The sequence below is a fragment of the Physeter macrocephalus genome, chromosome 18 (genome assembly GCF_002837175.3).
Source record: "Physeter macrocephalus isolate SW-GA chromosome 18, ASM283717v5, whole genome shotgun sequence".
Lineage (NCBI taxonomy): Eukaryota > Metazoa > Chordata > Mammalia > Artiodactyla > Physeteridae > Physeter > Physeter macrocephalus.
In genome coordinates this window covers 1,249,057-1,267,059 of record NC_041231.1, presented here as the reverse complement: position 1 = coordinate 1,267,059, position 18,003 = coordinate 1,249,057, and the positions used below count along the sequence as shown (strand labels likewise).

Genomic DNA, 18,003 nt, shown 5'->3' with positions numbered 1-18,003 from the left:
GACTCTATGACTCTCTTGGGTGTATAAATTTAACCTATTTAACAGCCACCATAAAATTATAACTGACTACACATTACTTTTCTGAAATAGCTTTTATACATAATAATACATCAACAAAGAATGACCACGACTCATGAACAAGTTTGAAGGATCAATCTAACTCTACTCATTCACAATATCTCTGGCTGTCTTTATTTTTAACGCTTTGTTTTCCAAATTTCCTTAACAAAACATCTGTTAATTTCCAAGTCAGTCAAGTGAATTAAAAAATAGGGTTTTTTTTGTTTGTTTGTTTGTTTGTTTTTGTGGTATGCGGGCCTCCCTCTGTTGTGGCCTCTCCCGTTGCGGAGCACAGGCTCCGGACGCGCGGGCTCAGCGGCCATGGCTCACGGGCCCAGCCGCTCCGCGGCACGTGGGATCCTCCCGGACCGGGGCGCGAACCCGGTTCCCCTGCATCGGCAGGCGGACGCGCAACCACTGCGCCACCAGGGAAGCCCCAAAAAATAGTTTTAAAAGAAGCGATAAGCAAAGCAGTAACTGACAGGCTGAAAGGAGAAAGAGACAAACGCACAATTATAGGCAGAGACCTCAACCCTCCTCTCTCAATTATTCAATAACTGATTGAACGAGGAAGCCATAACAGACAACCAACCAACCCCAGCAAGGATACAGAAGCCTTAACGCTATCAACCAACCCAACCTAACTGACATTTTATGTGACACTCCATGCAACAGCACGATACATTCTTTTCAAGGGGACACGGAACACTCTTCAAGACAGACAAATCTCAGCATACTTAAAGTGACTGAAATCATACAAAGTATGTTCTCTGACCTCAACAGAATTAAATTAGGAATCAATGAAGCAGAAAGAAGAAAATAAACGAGCAGAAATCAATGAAATGGAAACCAGAAAAACAGAAAATAAAACAATGAAACTAAAATCAGTTTCTTCACAGATATCAATAAAATTGACTAACCAGAGTGATCAAGAAAAAAGAGAAGACATAAACCACCAATGTCAAGAATGAAAGAGGGGGGCTTCCCTGGTGGCGCAGTGGTTGACAGTCCGCCTGCCGATGCAGGGGACATGGGTTCGTGCCCCGGTCACAACAGTGAGAGGCCCGCGTACCGCAAAAAAAAAAAAAAAAAAAAAAAAAAAAAAAAAAAAAGAAAGAAAGAAAGAGGGGACACCAGTACAGATCCTACAGACATTGAAAGGATAGCAACAAGGGTAAACTGTGAACAACTTTAAGCAACTTACATAAAATAGTCTAATTTCTAGAAAGACACAATTTATGAAAGCCACTCAGTAAGAAACAGATAACCTGAATCTATTAAAACTCGAATTTGTAGTTATAAACCTTCCTACCCACCCATACACGCACACACATAAAATCTCTACCCTAAATGGCTTCACTAGTGAATCCTATCAAGCATTTATGAAAAAAAAAAAAACAAAAACAAAAACCAATTCTACACAAACTATTCCAAAATAGTGAAGAAAAAAAACGCCTAACTCATTCTACGAGGCCAGAATTATCTTGATACCTAAACCAGAGAAATATATAATAAGAAAACTACAAACCAATATCCCTCAGAGACACAGACGCAGAATTCCTTAACGAAGTATCAGGAAATCAATAATCAATTAAACGAACAGGATATCATGACAAGTAGGGTTTATCCCAAGAACGTAAGGTTGGGTCAACATTTGAAAAACCAGTGAAATTCACTGTATCAATGGACTTAAAAGAAAAACCACCATATCATCTCGAAAGACAAAGAAAAGGCATCTGACAATAAATATTCATCATTTATATATGGAAATCTCAGCAATCTAGGAATGGAATAAAACTGCCTCAACCTCATATAAAGAGCATCTATAAAAAATGGAGAGCTGACAACATACAATGCATTCTCCTTAAGATCAGGAACAAAGCAAGGATGTCTGCTCTCGCAACTTTTATTCAACACTGTATTGGAACTCCTAGCTACTGTAATAAGACAAGAAAAAAGAAATCAAAATCATATGAATTGGAAAAGCAATAAAACGGTATTTGCAGATGACCTGGTTATTAATGTCGAAAATGAACCTGCAAAACAGTTACAAGAATAAAAATGAGTTTATTAGCAAAGTTGCAGGATACAAGGTCAACATATAAAAATGCACAATACTTGTAAATACTAGAAATAAACTGGAAATTGAAATTTTAAAAAATACCACTTATTATAACATCATCAAAACCCATGAAATCCTCAGGGATAAATCTAACAGAATAAGTGCAAGGTCTGCACAATGAAAAATAAACACATTATATGTATATACACACCTACCAAAGAAAGGTACTTGATGTTCTTCAGTCCAAGAAGACTAAGGTATATTCAGAGGAATTCTGTACATTATGGAATCCTTGGAAATAGTATCTCTCGACTACCACCACGGTCTGTCTCAAAAATATGGCCTCTAATCTATTATTTATACCAACGAAGCTGGAAGGAATGACTCAGACTCCAGCAAGAACACTCAAATTCTAACAGAAAAAAAAAAATTCTATAAATAGTCATGAGTGGAGATAAACATCAAACATTTTTGGGACATCATCACAATATCATGTTTCTTCACTCTTTCAAACCCAACTCTCATCTCATAAGCCTGACACTTACAGCATGAATAGCTGGTATTATTTTCTTGCTTGCAGATTATGTGTTCTTAAAGAGACACAAGATGCAAAGACATTTCTAAACAGAGAGTTCCATGGAAGCAGAAGCTTCCGTATCTCTGTTTACTCCTTAAGTACTCTAGTCGCACCTAAATGGTCGATAATATAGGTTTCTGGGAAAATCAGGCTCAATCCCAGGGAGACCCACACCTCCTAGGCTGTCATCACAGCCTCTGAAAAAAAAAAGCACACAATGGGGCTCTCTCATGATCGGAGAACGTTTGGGATAGAAGAGACTCTATAGGGTCTATTTTTCCATCACTGAAATGATCACAAATGCAGATCACTTTTCTGAACTCTGTACAAGGTGAGAGTGATGGCACGGATGCGGCTGTCCTGTTCGATCCTGTCCCACCAGTGGGCAGTGCAGTCTCGCACGGACAGCTGGCTGATGCTACTTGCTAAATGAAGGCACCCAAGGCTTTGACAACACCTTCATGTCTTCTTCCCCTGAGTGCCCAAGGGCATCTCAAACTTCCCCTCGGGTTAGGAGCTGGTCACTGTGCTACTACCACAGGGAATACGCACTGTACGCCATCTGCCCCCGGCAGCTTCACGGACACCAGGAAGCCTCTTTGCTTTCCTCTCCTCTAGGAGAGGGGTGGAGTGAAAGTGGTCCTTGCTTACGCTGAGGACTGAACGTTGGCAATTCTGGTGTCATCGGCAGGGCTCATCCTTGTTTATATTTCCGTTGCGAAAAGCAAACGTCCAGCTTATTTAATTTACACTTCGTGCCCCATGACGCAGGGAATTTTATATTCAAGTGCTCACCAAGTTCTGCTTCTTAGTGTAAAATATACTGGTGCTTAAGTAATTATGAAACGCACTCTTTCAAATTCACTGGTAGTCATTAGTGACTAGGTTAAACAATTAATGAGGATATTTATCTGGAGTAGTGGCACAGAATACCTAAACGGGTGGTGGTGGGGGGAGCTCACAGAATCATATTATAGCTTTTCCTCTTCTGTTAGAAAGTGATATAATTGTCTTTATTTCAGGAGTACAAACCTGCGATCAGGAAAATTCTGATTTAAAATTCCTTTGACTTTTCGGTTAAACAGTTATCCTCTCAAGGTCCGTGAACAGGTGCCACTAGGGAGTGCCTCAGGGAAACTCCAGCCACACCCGGCAGGCTTCGACTTGTCGCGAGTCACAGGGCAATGTCGGTGGGATCGCACGTAGGGAAATCACTGTTTTTAATCAACGGGTTTCAAAGTAAAGCTGCAAAACAGCTGTGACAGAGCTTTTCTAGAGCTGAACTGGGGACCTAACAACTCAACGCGTACGTTAAGCGAGAATGGGCTCAATTTCTGAGAATGCCCATCAGTGAGAAAGCCTTTGGAACAACACTGTACTAGGACACTCTGTAGGACATGCCGACAGAGGTAGAGTCTCTACGACAACTCTTGCGTTGGAAATTTATTAGAACACGATTTTCTCATCAGTAGATCTTGTAACTAACGCTACCCCCACCAGGGACTGAAATACATCATCTCAGGAGCTGCGGAAGCCACAGGGCTTTGTAGGAAAGACCATGTATCAAACAAAGTAATTTACATTAATGAGAATTAACTACCAGGGCACCACACAAGAAATGTTCAAAATTGTCCATGAGACGTACTCTTTAATCCTGTGCTTTCTTTGGCTAACGCTTTCAAATCATTAACAATATTCTATGTCAAGAAGTTAAAAACGTCAAGAAAAGTAAATTACAAGTTTTCATACTCCAATTCTTTTTGTTGCTGTACATATAGTGAAGAATACATTATAGAAAGTCTCCAACCTGAGCCCAGCTTCCCTCCTCATCTTCCTGATGTTACGTGGTTAGGGATGCAAAAGAACATAACTATTAGTATTGGTGAGCTTAGTAATGCAAGCAAATTAACTTTGCAGGGGAGGTGCAGCTTAACTGGGTGAAAAGGGTCAAAGAATCAAAGCATCATGCAAAACTCATGCAAAACCAACAATTCCCACGTCTCATGCAAGGAACGGGCTTCCCACGGCAAAGCACACCCGGAAGGGGAGAAAACTAGGGCCAGAGGGCTGAACTGAGGCCTCCCCTAAGAAGACGGCAATTAGTCTATCCTACATGGAGCAAGTCTACCAACTTTAGGTTCCTGAAAAAAATATAAAAGAAGATGAAATATGGATTGTGTTCCACACATTTCACTAATACCTAAAGGAAATACTTATCCGGAACAATCGAACTTGTAAAACGACATTTCTGTTTTCCACAGAAAGGCCAAGAACGGCGCCAACCTGAGGTGGGGCTGCCCGGGGAGGGGCGGGGGTGGGGGGTGAGCATGGGGCGGGACTGACCGTCTGGGGCGTGGCCGTGAGCGTCTCCATCTCCTCGTGTGTTAACCAGACATTTCCTGTGGTCTAGGGGCACCCCGTGACCGGCCACATCCAGGGCAAGGGCAGCGGTGACAGAGGGGAAAGGCGGCAGACACGTCAGCCAGGGGCACGGGAGGGGAGCGGGTGGGGCGGAGGCCATCCCCACCCACCTCCCTGTCTTAGACGCCCACAGGGAGACATGGGCGGGCGCTCACCGCGCTCGGCCCTTCTCCCGGCAGGACCCCGCCTTCTTAAGGAGGACAGCCCTAGAGCTTCCTGTGCCACGCTGACACCTGAGCTACGTGGGATCTAAGGAGCAGGGAAAACACTGTGTGCTTCTGAAAGTGGCGAATGATTCTCGAGGAACTGTTAAGCCATTGTACTTAAGACGGTCTCACCCAGTCAAAGCACAACAAAGAACAGGACGGGAGTCCGGCTTTGGGCTCTGGGGAGACGCTTCTGAGCAGCCCCGAGACGGCCGAGCCCCCGCAGGCGGTGCCCCCCGCCTGACGGTGGGCAGGTTCCTCACGGGAGGCCTGTTCGTCTTCACCGTCCATTAAACTCAACTCATAAGACGCTCCCTTTACCGAGATACTGGATAAAAACTGCGGGAAAACCCCCAGCACCTTCATTTCTGAAAAGGTGACTCTGGTGAAACACCTGGGCACAGAGCAGATCGGACACACTGAGATCACGCGCACCTGTGCAAGAGGTGAGGACACGGGCTACTGTCATCACCACGACGCTCCCACTGAGAAACGACGGAAGGCAAGCGAACAGAAAAGCTTTCACGCTTTTCGTGTAAAGTAACTGCGAGCCCTGAATCAGGCGTTGATCTGCTACTCAGAGAAGTACGTCTGTGAGGCTTAGTTTCCGCACCGGTTTTTCTCTCCGGAGTAGACAGACTGAAAGCAGAGTGGGAACTGAGCCGGTGTACAGAGTCTGCCCTTGAGAAATGGAGAGCTGGCCCGCTCTGACCTCCCAATTATAAGTCACGTTTTCATTACGTTAGTTTTTGACGTTTTCAACTAGGAGGACCCTCTTAAAGGAGTTCCAAGATCTCCCCACGTGGAGCAAAACCGGATGAGCACAAAGTCTACCGCTTGGAGCACACTTGCAGATTTACGGGCTCTTAAAACCCCAGGGTCTGCAGCTCCCAAAATGGAAAGCGCCAACAGGCCGGACAAGTCACACGAGGGAACCACCGCGTACAAGGCAGCCTGGGGTCTAAGCTCTTTCTCCTTCACTCTCTTTAAATTCATATTTAAATTTGCGATAATTACTTTTTTACGTTTTCCAAGACTCCCATTTCTATGTTACAATGCCACCGTAGCCAAGCTGTTATAAAAGTATTTAATGCCGTATCTTTTAACGACCCAATTGCCGCAAATTAAAAGTTGTCATGTCTTTGAATGCTAAACCTTTCAACTGGAACACTGGCTGTGTTTATGAAGAACTGCGGAAGCAACACGCACAGGGGATGAACTCTTTTTACGGAAACGTACCGTTCTCGACGTAGGAGGGGCTGACGGACTTGTCAGGGACATGATCTCCTGAATCGCCAGCCTCAGCTTCAGCCGGTGCAGAGGGTTGCTGATGCCGATCTCGCGCTGGATCTCCGTGTCCGACAGGGCGGACATGATGGCCCCGCTCTTCACGTTGGCTCGGCAAGCAGCCACGTACCAGGCCGGCATCCCGACCCAGAGCTGGAGACGGGAGACACGGGGGCCGGAGGGTCACGCGGGGCGCGCGGGTGGGCTCGCGCGCCCGGCCAGGGTCCGGAGAGGGGCGTACGCACCTCCAGCCAGACGACGACAGTCGGCCCGTCCCACTGCGCAAAGGGTAAGCCTTGCCTCCGGGCTTCTTCGAGCAGCTCATGCCTACAGGTGACAGATGTTCAGACCTTCAAGAGCCACACCGCACAGAGGCGAAGTGTCCCCTTTATAAACCCCGGAGTGCGACGCCACTCATCTCATCGTTGTCCTTCAACCTTCGAAACCATCCACTGAAGGGTAGTTCGGAACACATCACACGGAACGCCTGAGTAATGAAAGGCTGAAAGACCCTCCACGATTCTCTACACAATCGTCTCCTTCCAGGATTAAAGAATTACTACCAACTTTAAAAGACCCAGTAGAGTCTTCATATCCAAGGCAGGATATTCAACACAAAACATAATCACTCATCCCTGTCTAAACAAGGAGGACCAACAAATCTGTAGGAAGAGGAAACCATACCTAGGTCTGAACAGAGGAGTCTGCCTCAGAGAGCGTCAGAAACGCCCAACGTTTCACAACAGAAACCACAGAGAACAATGCAGACTTTTAACACTAATATCGCTCTAATACAGCTAGCAAGGGAAGGGCTGGATTTTGGCTGTTTTTATTCTGCACCTGCTGTTTAGCTAAGTAGGTATTTGCTAAATTAAGATACTGGGTCATCTTTTTTTGGGGGGGGGTTATTTATTTGTTTTTGGCAGCGCTGCGTGGTTTGTGGGATCCCAGTTCTCCGATCAAGGCTCAAACCTGGGCCCCCTGCAGTGGAAGGGCAGAGTCCTAACCACTGGACCACCACCGGGGAACTCCCGGGTCATCCTTTGGTTTAACCCACAAGCTTCACATCCAGAAAATTTAAATGCCAACAACCTCTACCAGTGCACACAAGGCAGGCATCACCACGACGCTCCCACTGAGAAACGACGGAAGGCAAGCGAACAGAAAAGCTTTCACGCTTTTCGTGTAAAGTAACTGCGAGCCCTGAATCAGGCGTTGATCTGCTACTCAGAGAAGTACGTCTGTGAGGCTTAGTTTCCGCACCGGTTTTTCTCTCCGGAGTAGACAGACTGAAAGCAGAGTGGGAACTGAGCCGGTGTACAGAGTCTGCCCTTGAGAAATGGAGAGCTGGCCCGCTCTGACCTCCCAATTATAAGTCACGTTTTCATTACGTTAGTTTTTGACGTTTTCAACTAGGAGGACCCTCTTAAAGGAGTTCCAAGATCTCCCCACGTGGAGCAAAACCGGATGAGCACAAAGTCTACCGCTTGGAGCACACTTGCAGATTTACGGGCTCTTAAAACCCCAGGGTCTGCAGCTCCCAAAATGGAAAGCGCCAACAGGCCGGACAAGTCACACGAGGGAACCACCGCGTACAAGGCAGCCTGGGGTCTAAGCTCTTTCTCCTTCACTCTCTTTAAATTCATATTTAAATTTGCGATAATTACTTTTTTACGTTTTCCAAGACTCCCATTTCTATGTTACAATGCCACCGTAGCCAAGCTGTTATAAAAGTATTTAATGCCGTATCTTTTAACGACCCAATTGCCGCAAATTAAAAGTTGTCATGTCTTTGAATGCTAAACCTTTCAACTGGAACACTGGCTGTGTTTATGAAGAACTGCGGAAGCAACACGCACAGGGGATGAACTCTTTTTACGGAAACGTACCGTTCTCGACGTAGGAGGGGCTGACGGACTTGTCAGGGACATGATCTCCTGAATCGCCAGCCTCAGCTTCAGCCGGTGCAGAGGGTTGCTGATGCCGATCTCGCGCTGGATCTCCGTGTCCGACAGGGCGGACATGATGGCCCCGCTCTTCACGTTGGCTCGGCAAGCAGCCACGTACCAGGCCGGCATCCCGACCCAGAGCTGGAGACGGGAGACACGGGGGCCGGAGGGTCACGCGGGGCGCGCGGGTGGGCTCGCGCGCCCGGCCAGGGTCCGGAGAGGGGCGTACGCACCTCCAGCCAGACGACGACAGTCGGCCCGTCCCACTGCGCAAAGGGTAAGCCTTGCCTCCGGGCTTCTTCGAGCAGCTCATGCCTACAGGTGACAGATGTTCAGACCTTCAAGAGCCACACCGCACAGAGGCGAAGTGTCCCCTTTATAAACCCCGGAGTGCGACGCCACTCATCTCATCGTTGTCCTTCAACCTTCGAAACCATCCACTGAAGGGTAGTTCGGAACACATCACACGGAACGCCTGAGTAATGAAAGGCTGAAAGACCCTCCACGATTCTCTACACAATCGTCTCCTTCCAGGATTAAAGAATTACTACCAACTTTAAAAGACCCAGTAGAGTCTTCATATCCAAGGCAGGATATTCAACACAAAACATAATCACTCATCCCTGTCTAAACAAGGAGGACCAACAAATCTGTAGGAAGAGGAAACCATACCTAGGTCTGAACAGAGAAGTCTGCCTCAGAGAGCTTCAGAAACGCCCAACGTTTCACAACAGAAACCACAGAGAACAATGCAGACTTTTAACACTAATATCGCTCTAATACAGCTAGCAAGGGAAGGGCTGGATTTTGGCTGTTTTTATTCTGCACCTGCTGTTTAGCTAAGTAGGTATTTGCTAAATTAAGATACTGGGTCATCTTTTTTTGGGGGGGGGTTATTTATTTGTTTTTGGCAGCGCTGCGTGGTTTGTGGGATCCCAGTTCTCCGATCAAGGCTCAAACCTGGGCCCCCTGCAGTGGAAGGGCAGAGTCCTAACCACTGGACCACCACCGTGGAACTCCCGGGTCATCCTTTGGTTTAACCCACAAGCTTCACATCCAGAAAATTTAAATGCCAACAACCTCTACCAGTGCACACAAGGCAGGCCGTGAGCCTATGATACTGATGGCAATGCCAACTACCCCAGGGCAGGAGGCAGCGAAGAGTCCTGGGATCCTTTATGGCAGGCTCCCCAAGCCCCGGGGTGTGGACCGGTAGCGGTCCGTGGCCGGTTGGGACCGGCCGCACGGCAGGCGGTGAGTGGTGGGGGAGCTCCCCCCCGCCGCCCCGCTCGCACTGCTGCCTGAACCATCCCCCTGCCCGGCCCCCCCCCCCAGTCTGTGGAAAAACTGTCTTCCACGAAACCGGTCCCGGGTGCCAAAAAGGGTGGGGACCGCTGCTTTACGGGGTCAGAAATGTTCTGTGTGCCTGACTTTAAAATGCCCAAAGCGTAATGTTAACATCTTTTAAAATGGTTTTGTCTACGGATAACATACTTATGTAAGAGATAACACCAGAAACTTTATGAACCTTATTGTACTTCTTTGCGTTATGTACTTACAGACCTTTCTGAAAGTCACTAATTAGTTTAAAAATGAAAAGTCTAGGAGAGAAGATGGGACTGGAGTGGAAAGGACAGGTCCATTTACCTGACTGGACATCCCTGAGTCACTGCACAATTCCTAGGTCGTTCTTAGTTATTTTTCTGTAATAATTTCTGCAGATCACACCACGGAATCTTTTATTTCTAAAGATACTTAGTGGCTTTTCTTTCTCTCTTTTTCTTTTTTTGGCCACGCTGCACGTCTTGTGGGATCTCAGTCCCCCAACCAGGGACTGAACCTGGCCACCGCGGTGAAAGCGCGGAGTTCTAAACACTGGACCGCCAGGGAACTCCCTAAAGAAACACAGCGGGGCTTCCCTGGTGGCGCAGTGGTTGAGAATCCGCCTGCCGATGCAGGGGACACGGGTTCGTGCCCCGGTCCGGGAAGATCCCACGTGCCGCGGAGCGGCTGGGCCCGTGAGCCGTGGCCGCTGAGCCTGCGCTCCGCAATGGAAGAGGCCACAACAGTGAGAGGCCCGCGTACCGCAAAAAACAAAAAACAAACAAACAAACAAACAAAAAGAAACACAGCGGCTTTTCATTATATATATTCAAGTAGCATTAGACTTAAGACTGTGAGGTCTATGTACAATTAAAGCTCAAAGTGTTTCACATATAACTTCAAGTAAGTGTTCCTTTAGGTCAGCCTCAGTTTCCTGGGAATAGTGAATATACTGTATTACCCAGGAATAATGATACCAGAGAACACAACACCTATCTTAATAGCCCACAACAGTGAGAGGCCCGCGTACCGCAAAAAACAAAAAACAAACAAACAAACAAAAAGAAACACAGCGGCTTTTCATTATATTCAAGTAGCATTAGACTTAAGACTGTGAGGTCTATGTACAATTAAAGCTCAAAGTGTTTCACATATAACTTCAAGTAAGTGTTCCTTTAGGTCAGCCTCAGTTTCCTGGGAATAGTGAATATACTGTATTACCCAGGAATAATGATACCAGAGAACACAACACCTATCTTAATAGCTCAAGCAGAGTAAAAAGAAAACAGTAAACTTTTAAAATTAAAACAAACAAAACTATTCATAAATTAAAACCAAAAACTGAGTCCACGTGAGACTGTGATCATCCTGACACAGGACCCGAGCGCCGGAAGGAGCAGTGGGGCCAGAAGGGCCTCGTCAGGCAGAACGCGCCACCGTGTGCTGAATCGAACGCTGCCTCCTGCTCCCTAAAGATGCCCCCTCCTCAAGGACAGCAGCTACGCCTTATGGAAACATTCACGGGAGGCAGACAAGCCCGGGGCAGACCAGCCAGGGACAGCCCGAGCTCTAGCGTGGGGTCCCCGGACCGCCAGGCTGGCCAGGAGGGGGCGGGGCGGCACCCGCCAGGCCGGGGGCTTTCAGAACCCGGCGCTCTGAAGGGAGCCAAACAGGTACCGAATCCTTGGCACTCTGCCAGAAACTTCATTTTTTAATATGCAACAGATATTCACTGCAGACAAGAAATGTAGGGTTAAAAAGACCCCACTGATTCCATTACCTGGAGATCGGTGCACATTGTTCTGACTCTTGTCCAGGCAAGAGACGTTCGTTTTCATGAAAAGCCTCTTCTACTATGGATGTATTTCTGGGGTTTTAGAGCTCCGGTCCAGCGCCCTGAGGACACTGGGATACGGTGACGGAGGCAGGACAACGCGGCTGAGAGACGCGGGAAGCCAGCGAGAGGGCGAGGCAGCCCCGGCCACGTGGCCGGCCCAGGTCTCGGTCTGCCGCCCGGCGCCCCTTCCCCTGCGAGGCGGCCCACGGCCTGGGAGCACAAGCCCCCTCCTCCCCGAGGTGCCCGTCCCGCGCTGGGGGAGGCACACCCGCAGGCGGGCATCAGCGGCGGGGCCCCCACTCCCACCCGCCCCCCGCCCCCGCCAGCGGGGCACAGGAACAAATCGCTGCTCCTCCCCCACCTCATCTAGGGACCCACTTCTGCCCGCTGCCCACGGAACCTGCGACTGCTCCGCATGAAATGCCACGTGCCCTGGGGCTCTCTGTCTCTCCTCTCTCCCGGTTCCGGTGGTCTGCTCAACTGGAACTGCTCACGCCCCCCTCAGTGGAGGCCCACCTGCTCCACGCCTGCCTCTCTTCGGCACCACAGGGCTCCTGGCTGCCTTACGACCAACTGCTGAAATTTTATCTGTTCGAGATCTGGGGGCTGCCATGGCACACACACAGTTTTGTCTCCCTCACTGAATCCCATCATATACAGTCTGAGAAACCAGGAGATGAAAGCAGCTATTTGGAGACTATTTGGGAAGCTATCGATAAATCCTCTGCCGGAAGCAGAACGCCTGGTCTCTGCTAATGGAATCTCGGTAACAAAAGGCCAAGAGAAAAAGACTTTATGACAAAAGATGGTATTTAAAAAACTGTTGAGTGGCAGAATAAAATCTTTTCAGTCTTTCACTTAGGAACAAACGTGTTTCTTTAAAAAAAAAAAAAAAGTACTGATATCAAGAACAAAGAAATAAATAAATGAGAAGTAGAGCCTACCAACTTTTGCCCATTCACTCACATGACCACTTTCTAATAATCAACAGAACCGTCTTTTCTTCCTTCTTTACTGCAGCTACGAAAATAAACATGACAGGCGTTTAGTCCTCAGCTAAGTTAACTGCAAGGGAAGGAGGTATTCCTTCACAGGTCAATCTTCTAGAAAACAAGAAATCTTCTGGTCATTAGCTCCCAAGCCTAAAACACGAGCACTAAGGTGACAGGACTCCAAAGGCCTTAACTCTATACCCAAAGCGCCCAGCTCTGTTCTGAAGAAGCTGAGCGACAAGCCAGTGCCCTGCGGGAATGAGGCGTATGCCATCTGCCGGGATCCCGCGGCCCCAAGCCACAGTCCAGAAGCAAACAGAGGACTCGCTCCGTTTCCGCCGGGACTGATTTCCTTCCTCTGCAGCGCTCTCTGCTCTCACTGTCTCACTCTCATCTGTGACCTCAGTTTACAGAGAGGACTGGGGACCCGAGCCCGAGGGGGCTGCCTCCCCTGCGGCCAGCTGGGACGAGGTCAGCACTGTGCCCACCCGGCTCGGGTCACGCGTGCGGGGCTACTCGGCTGGGACTTGATCTGCCCCCTCAAGGATCAAATTCTAGACCCCAAGCGGGATTTATTAAATACCTGCTCTAGTAGTCGACTGACGTGGCACACTTCCTGACCTCAGAATGAGAGTCACAGGAGAAAGACATTCAGAAATACGCTGAATTCTATGGGGCACAGACACGCCTGTGAGAGAAAGGTCATGTCTTATGTGAATGCCGACATGCGTTTTAAATGAGGACAGAAGCACCGTAATGCTCAAGCTGTCTTTCGTAACAAGACGGTTGTGTGAGCTTCTGCTGATCAAATGCCACGTGAGTGGCATCACCCAGACAACAGACAGGGCCTCATTTCTCTGAGACTGACACTCTGCACGCCCCGGCACCTCCTACAAAGGCTCACTGGGCTCCACTTCACTGACGCAGCCGCCGCGCAGGCCGGCGCAGGGCCGGAGAGAGGACCCGGCGGGAGGACTGCGGCGCTGCTTCCCATCAAAAGCAGCGCAGCTCCGAGCCTGTAGCTGGCGACGGGCAACGCGGAAGGTTTCAGGACACACACAGCACAGCAAACCCGACGACTCAGCTTCCCCTGTGAGCCCACGACAGCGTCGGCCAAGGGGAGGTGGAAAGACAGCATTTAAAGCACCAGGTCCTTATTAACGGGGTCGAGTTCAAACGCCGTTGGGCAAGTGCCCGCACACGGGGAGCCCGTCTAGAGCCCAGGCCACCGCGATGACGGTCAGGGACGCCGACTTCCACGACAGCTGCAGCCTCCACGCCTCACCGAGCACGTCCAGCACCAAGTGTGCCCGCCGTGCTCTCTCACGTAGCTTTCACGAAACCTGAAAGTCTCATCTTCACCAGATCTTGAAAATTCGCTGAAAAAGTGGACGCACTGGCTGTGTAAATTTAGCAGTTAAAAGAGCACCTCTGAGGGCTTCCCTGGTGGCGCAGCGGTTGCGCGTCCGCCGGCCGATGCAGGGGAACCGGGTTCGCGCCCCGGTCCGGGAGGATCCCACATGCCGCGGAGCGGCTGGGCCCGTGAGCCGTGGCCGCTGGGCCTGCGCGTCCGGAGCCTGTGCTCCGCAACGGGAGAGGCCAGTCCGCCTGCCGATGCAGGGGACGCGGGTGCGCGCCCCGGTCCGGGAGGATCCCACATGCCGCGGAGCGGCTGGGCCCGTGAGCCGTGGCCGCTGGGCCTGCGCGTCCGGAGCCTGTGCTCCGCAACGGGAGAGGCCACAACAGAGGGAGGCCCGCGTACCACAAAAACAAAACAAAACAAAACAAAAAAGAGCACCTCTGAGATAAACTGGGGCTTGATAAAAAGAAAATATTTCTGACAAGCGTATTTTGATTCTCCCATTGATAATGCCATCAACGTTAAACTATATTCAAACAATATTTTTTTCTGGAACGCTAAAATAGTTTTTTCACATTTATAAATAAAGCACTCTCCCTAAAGTCAATTGTATCTCTGGTTAACTGACAGAACTAAAATTACCCACGGTAGTCAGAAAATCTTCGGACTCTGCATTGTTCTCTAGGTTGCCAGGACATGTTAGAACTTGCCGCCCGTGACGATGGAGCGGAGAACAACCTGCTCGTGCACTCTCAGCCATGGTAACACAGAGTCAGAAGTTCAGCCTGAACGCCCTAGCTCCAGAGGAACCTGCCTAGCAGACACACACACCAGCGCACGGAACTTCATCACACGCCAGGCAAGTAACCCGGCGACGTCTGCCACATGCAGCCCACCGCTCGAGCTTCCTCCTGAGAATTACAAGACAAATGGAGAAAACACAGTGGCGCGTTCTGGCCAATCCATACTACGTTGGACGCTACGTGAAACACCAACGCTCAGGCGCAGAGGGTGGGAGGGCTGGGCGGCGCAGCCATAACCCCTTACTGGTCTCCAGCAGCTGAGCGGAAGGATGTGAAATGAAACGCCCCAGCAGAATCTAGGGCACCGAAGGGTCCTGCCCTGACCCCACAAGGGCAGAAGGCTCTGACATTAAGTCCCCATAAGCGAATGGCAACTACCTGAGCTCGGGTACAACACTCTCTACAGTTCAAAGACAGCAACACTCAAATCAGCTTTTGCCGTTGAGTGGTTTCTACGGATTTCCACTTCCAGGGAACCAAAGACCGCCTATTCCTACGGCGTCGTGAGCAACGACCGAACGGACAGCACCTCCCCGGGAACGCAATCAACACTACGCCAGGCGAGATAACTGTGATTTCTGAGAAGAGAGCTAAAATGAGGCAGATTTCACAGAAGAAAAATCAACAGACAACTTGAGGGGCTAAAGGCAAACTGGCCTCTAGTGGAGAGGGTCCCCGTGGGCTCAAGGGCGGTCCTGGGGTCAGTGCCTGCAGGCCCCGGATTCCAGACCAGTGTTGGTTTCCCAAGGTGCCTGACAGTGGCCAGATGCCCTTCCCCATCGTCAGATTTATCACAGAGCCCACTCAGCTTCCCCCGTCTCAAGGGCCAGTATTACCACCTTATCACCACCTTCCCCACTCTCAGGTTCGTGCTCACCCGAGACTACAAAGCGTTCCGTCTTATTTCCCACTTGCCAGTTCACTGGGACAGTCTCCGCCTATCCAGGTCATCTACTTAGCGCTGGTCTGGGATGTGGTCACCCGACACACAACCTGTCCCGGGTCAGAAAACGTCTCCGGACCCAGAGACACGTGCACACGCTCTGTGCCTCTGTGCCTGATCCTGGGGCATCACAGCGCCCGAGCTCCTTTGCAGAAAACCATCCCTACTGTTATTGCTTATTTTCAGAATCAGGACAACTCAGAATGAAAATTTAATAAGATTGCAAAACTGAGCGTCGGTTTAAGATAAAAATACAAAATCCCCCAGAGGAGGGAAGAAAAGGGCAACAGGGTAAGTGACAGCTTCCTGACTGATCGCTAGCGTGAGCAGCAAATGGCAAGTCCCCGTAGCGGCTGCAGTTACACGTGCGTCTTCCCCAGCGCCGGCACTGTTTAAGGAGCCTCGTGTACGTATATGTAGATGTATCTGTACAGCTAATGCTCGTAAAAGCCCCATGGGGTATGTACTATGACTCCCATCTCACAGATGAGAAAACGGAAGCACAGGAAAGCCAAGCTTCCCAACGCCCCGGAGCCGACTTGTGCAGGAGCCGGCACTCAGATACGAACGCCCCGTGGCTGAGCACGACTCGGCACCACCCTCCAAAGTGGACGAGGAACCCACGTGCGAGTCCCTCCCAAATTCACAGGTGTTCTAAGTCCTCCGGGAAGTACAGTTCAATAAAGGCTTTGGGTTAAGCTTTCATCAGATAGTATATATACAGAGCCGGATATCACATTTAATCAATAATCATTAGTTAAAAATCAGGAACAACTGAAAACCGTTCACTGAGATCGACAAAAAACAAAAAGCTTACTTTTTTTGAAGTTTACGATTTTTTTCAGCCTGTCCTCCCAATTTGCTGAGTCCCAAGGCATCCTGAGATGAGTTTTCTGTCTCTGAAATCACAGCTACGAGGAAGCAGAGTGGTCGAAATATTGAGAGAAAATCAACACGGCCGAGTTAGGTGTTTCTGTAAACAGGTGGAGGAGTTTTTGTAGGGAGAGTGAAGAAAACTCTAAAGGTGAACTTTCCGACCAGACGCGCGCACGCGCGCACACACACGCGCGCGCACACACACACACACACGAGAACGCTCAAGAGGCAGTAAGGCTGACGCCTGGGAGACGCTGAGCTGCTCGAGGCAGGCGGACGTTACCCGTGCTCCCTGGGCCGTGTGTGGACCCGCTGGGGAATCAGACCCGGGAGAACACCCAGCTCGTGGGAGAGGAAGCACGCGGTGTCGACGGGGCGGCGGAGGGGCGCGCAGAGGTGCGCGTGCAGCCCCCTGCCCGCCGCGAACGCTGAAGCGTTGGCTGGAAAGCGCCCACCTTGTCCCGGCGATTCCTTGCCAAGGGCTCCAGGCCGGCCCTTTTCTCTCTTGCCGAACAAGCGGCCGATAGAGGACTTGATGCCCTTCTTCTTGGGGGCTTTGTGCAGCGAGTCCTGGCTGCTGTTGCTACTGCTGGGGTTGCTGGCGGGGCCGTCCTGCGAGCCTGTCGAGCTTGGGGACAGAAAACGACCTTTAACGGGGGGCCTCGTGCAGCCGCACGCCCTACAACGCTCGCTCCTCCTGCCGCGCGACAGGCGGGGCTCCTCACGGACTGCGCTGCGCACAAGAGGTGTGGGCTCCCCGCCACGGACAGCCGCCCCCGACAGGCCGAGACTCTCTGACGTGCGCTCTCCTCCGAAGAGGGAGGGACCCGACTCTAGGCCACCCAGTGCAGAGGGCACTCCGAGCCCCTCAAGGTAACCACCCGGCAGGTGCAGATGCCCCCGGGGAAGGGCAGCTCCTCCCGCTACCCTGAGTGTGACCTTCCCCGCCGGGGCAGGAGAGCGACGGTCACCGTGCAGGGGCGCTGGAGAGATGACCACACGTGCCCTCCATCGAGTGCTGCCTGGCTCGGGACAGGAGCTCAGCAGGTGGTGGTCTGAACAAGGCCAGTGTCACAGAACCGAGACTGACGGTCTCCTGGGAGGAGGCACTCGGGGAGCGTGGAAGGATGGGGTGGGACACTTCGCAGCTCGGGAAGGACAAGAACGCACCCGAGAGCCACGGAGGCTCCTACAGAGGAGTAACGCTCAGAAACACAGCCCGCGCCGGGCGGAGGCTCCAGCCAGAATAGGAAGAAAGTTCCCCAAGGAGTTACTCTGTAGAATCTGAAGAAACGAAGTGTTTCTAG

General features: G+C 50.3%; 1 protein-coding gene across 2 annotated transcripts in view; it reads right to left on the bottom strand.

Moving 5' to 3' along the window:
* PPFIA1 (PTPRF interacting protein alpha 1) overlaps window positions 1–18,003 on the bottom strand; it is a 101,248-nt gene that overhangs the window by 9,743 nt on the left and 73,502 nt on the right. The window contains exons 18-23 of one of the 2 annotated variants that reach the window (XM_055079880.1): window positions 17,152–17,324; window positions 16,638–16,731; window positions 8,796–8,877; window positions 8,503–8,703; window positions 5,043–5,105; window positions 4,507–4,533 (exon numbers count right to left, since the gene is read on the bottom strand). In XM_055079880.1, coding sequence (XP_054935855.1) covers window positions 4,507–4,533; window positions 5,043–5,105; window positions 8,503–8,703; window positions 8,796–8,877; window positions 16,638–16,731; window positions 17,152–17,324 — 640 coding nt within the window. The remainder of the gene's footprint in view (window positions 1–4,506; window positions 4,534–5,042; window positions 5,106–8,502; window positions 8,704–8,795; window positions 8,878–16,637; window positions 16,732–17,151; window positions 17,325–18,003) is intronic. The other variant, XM_028479216.2, reaches the window with a different exon arrangement.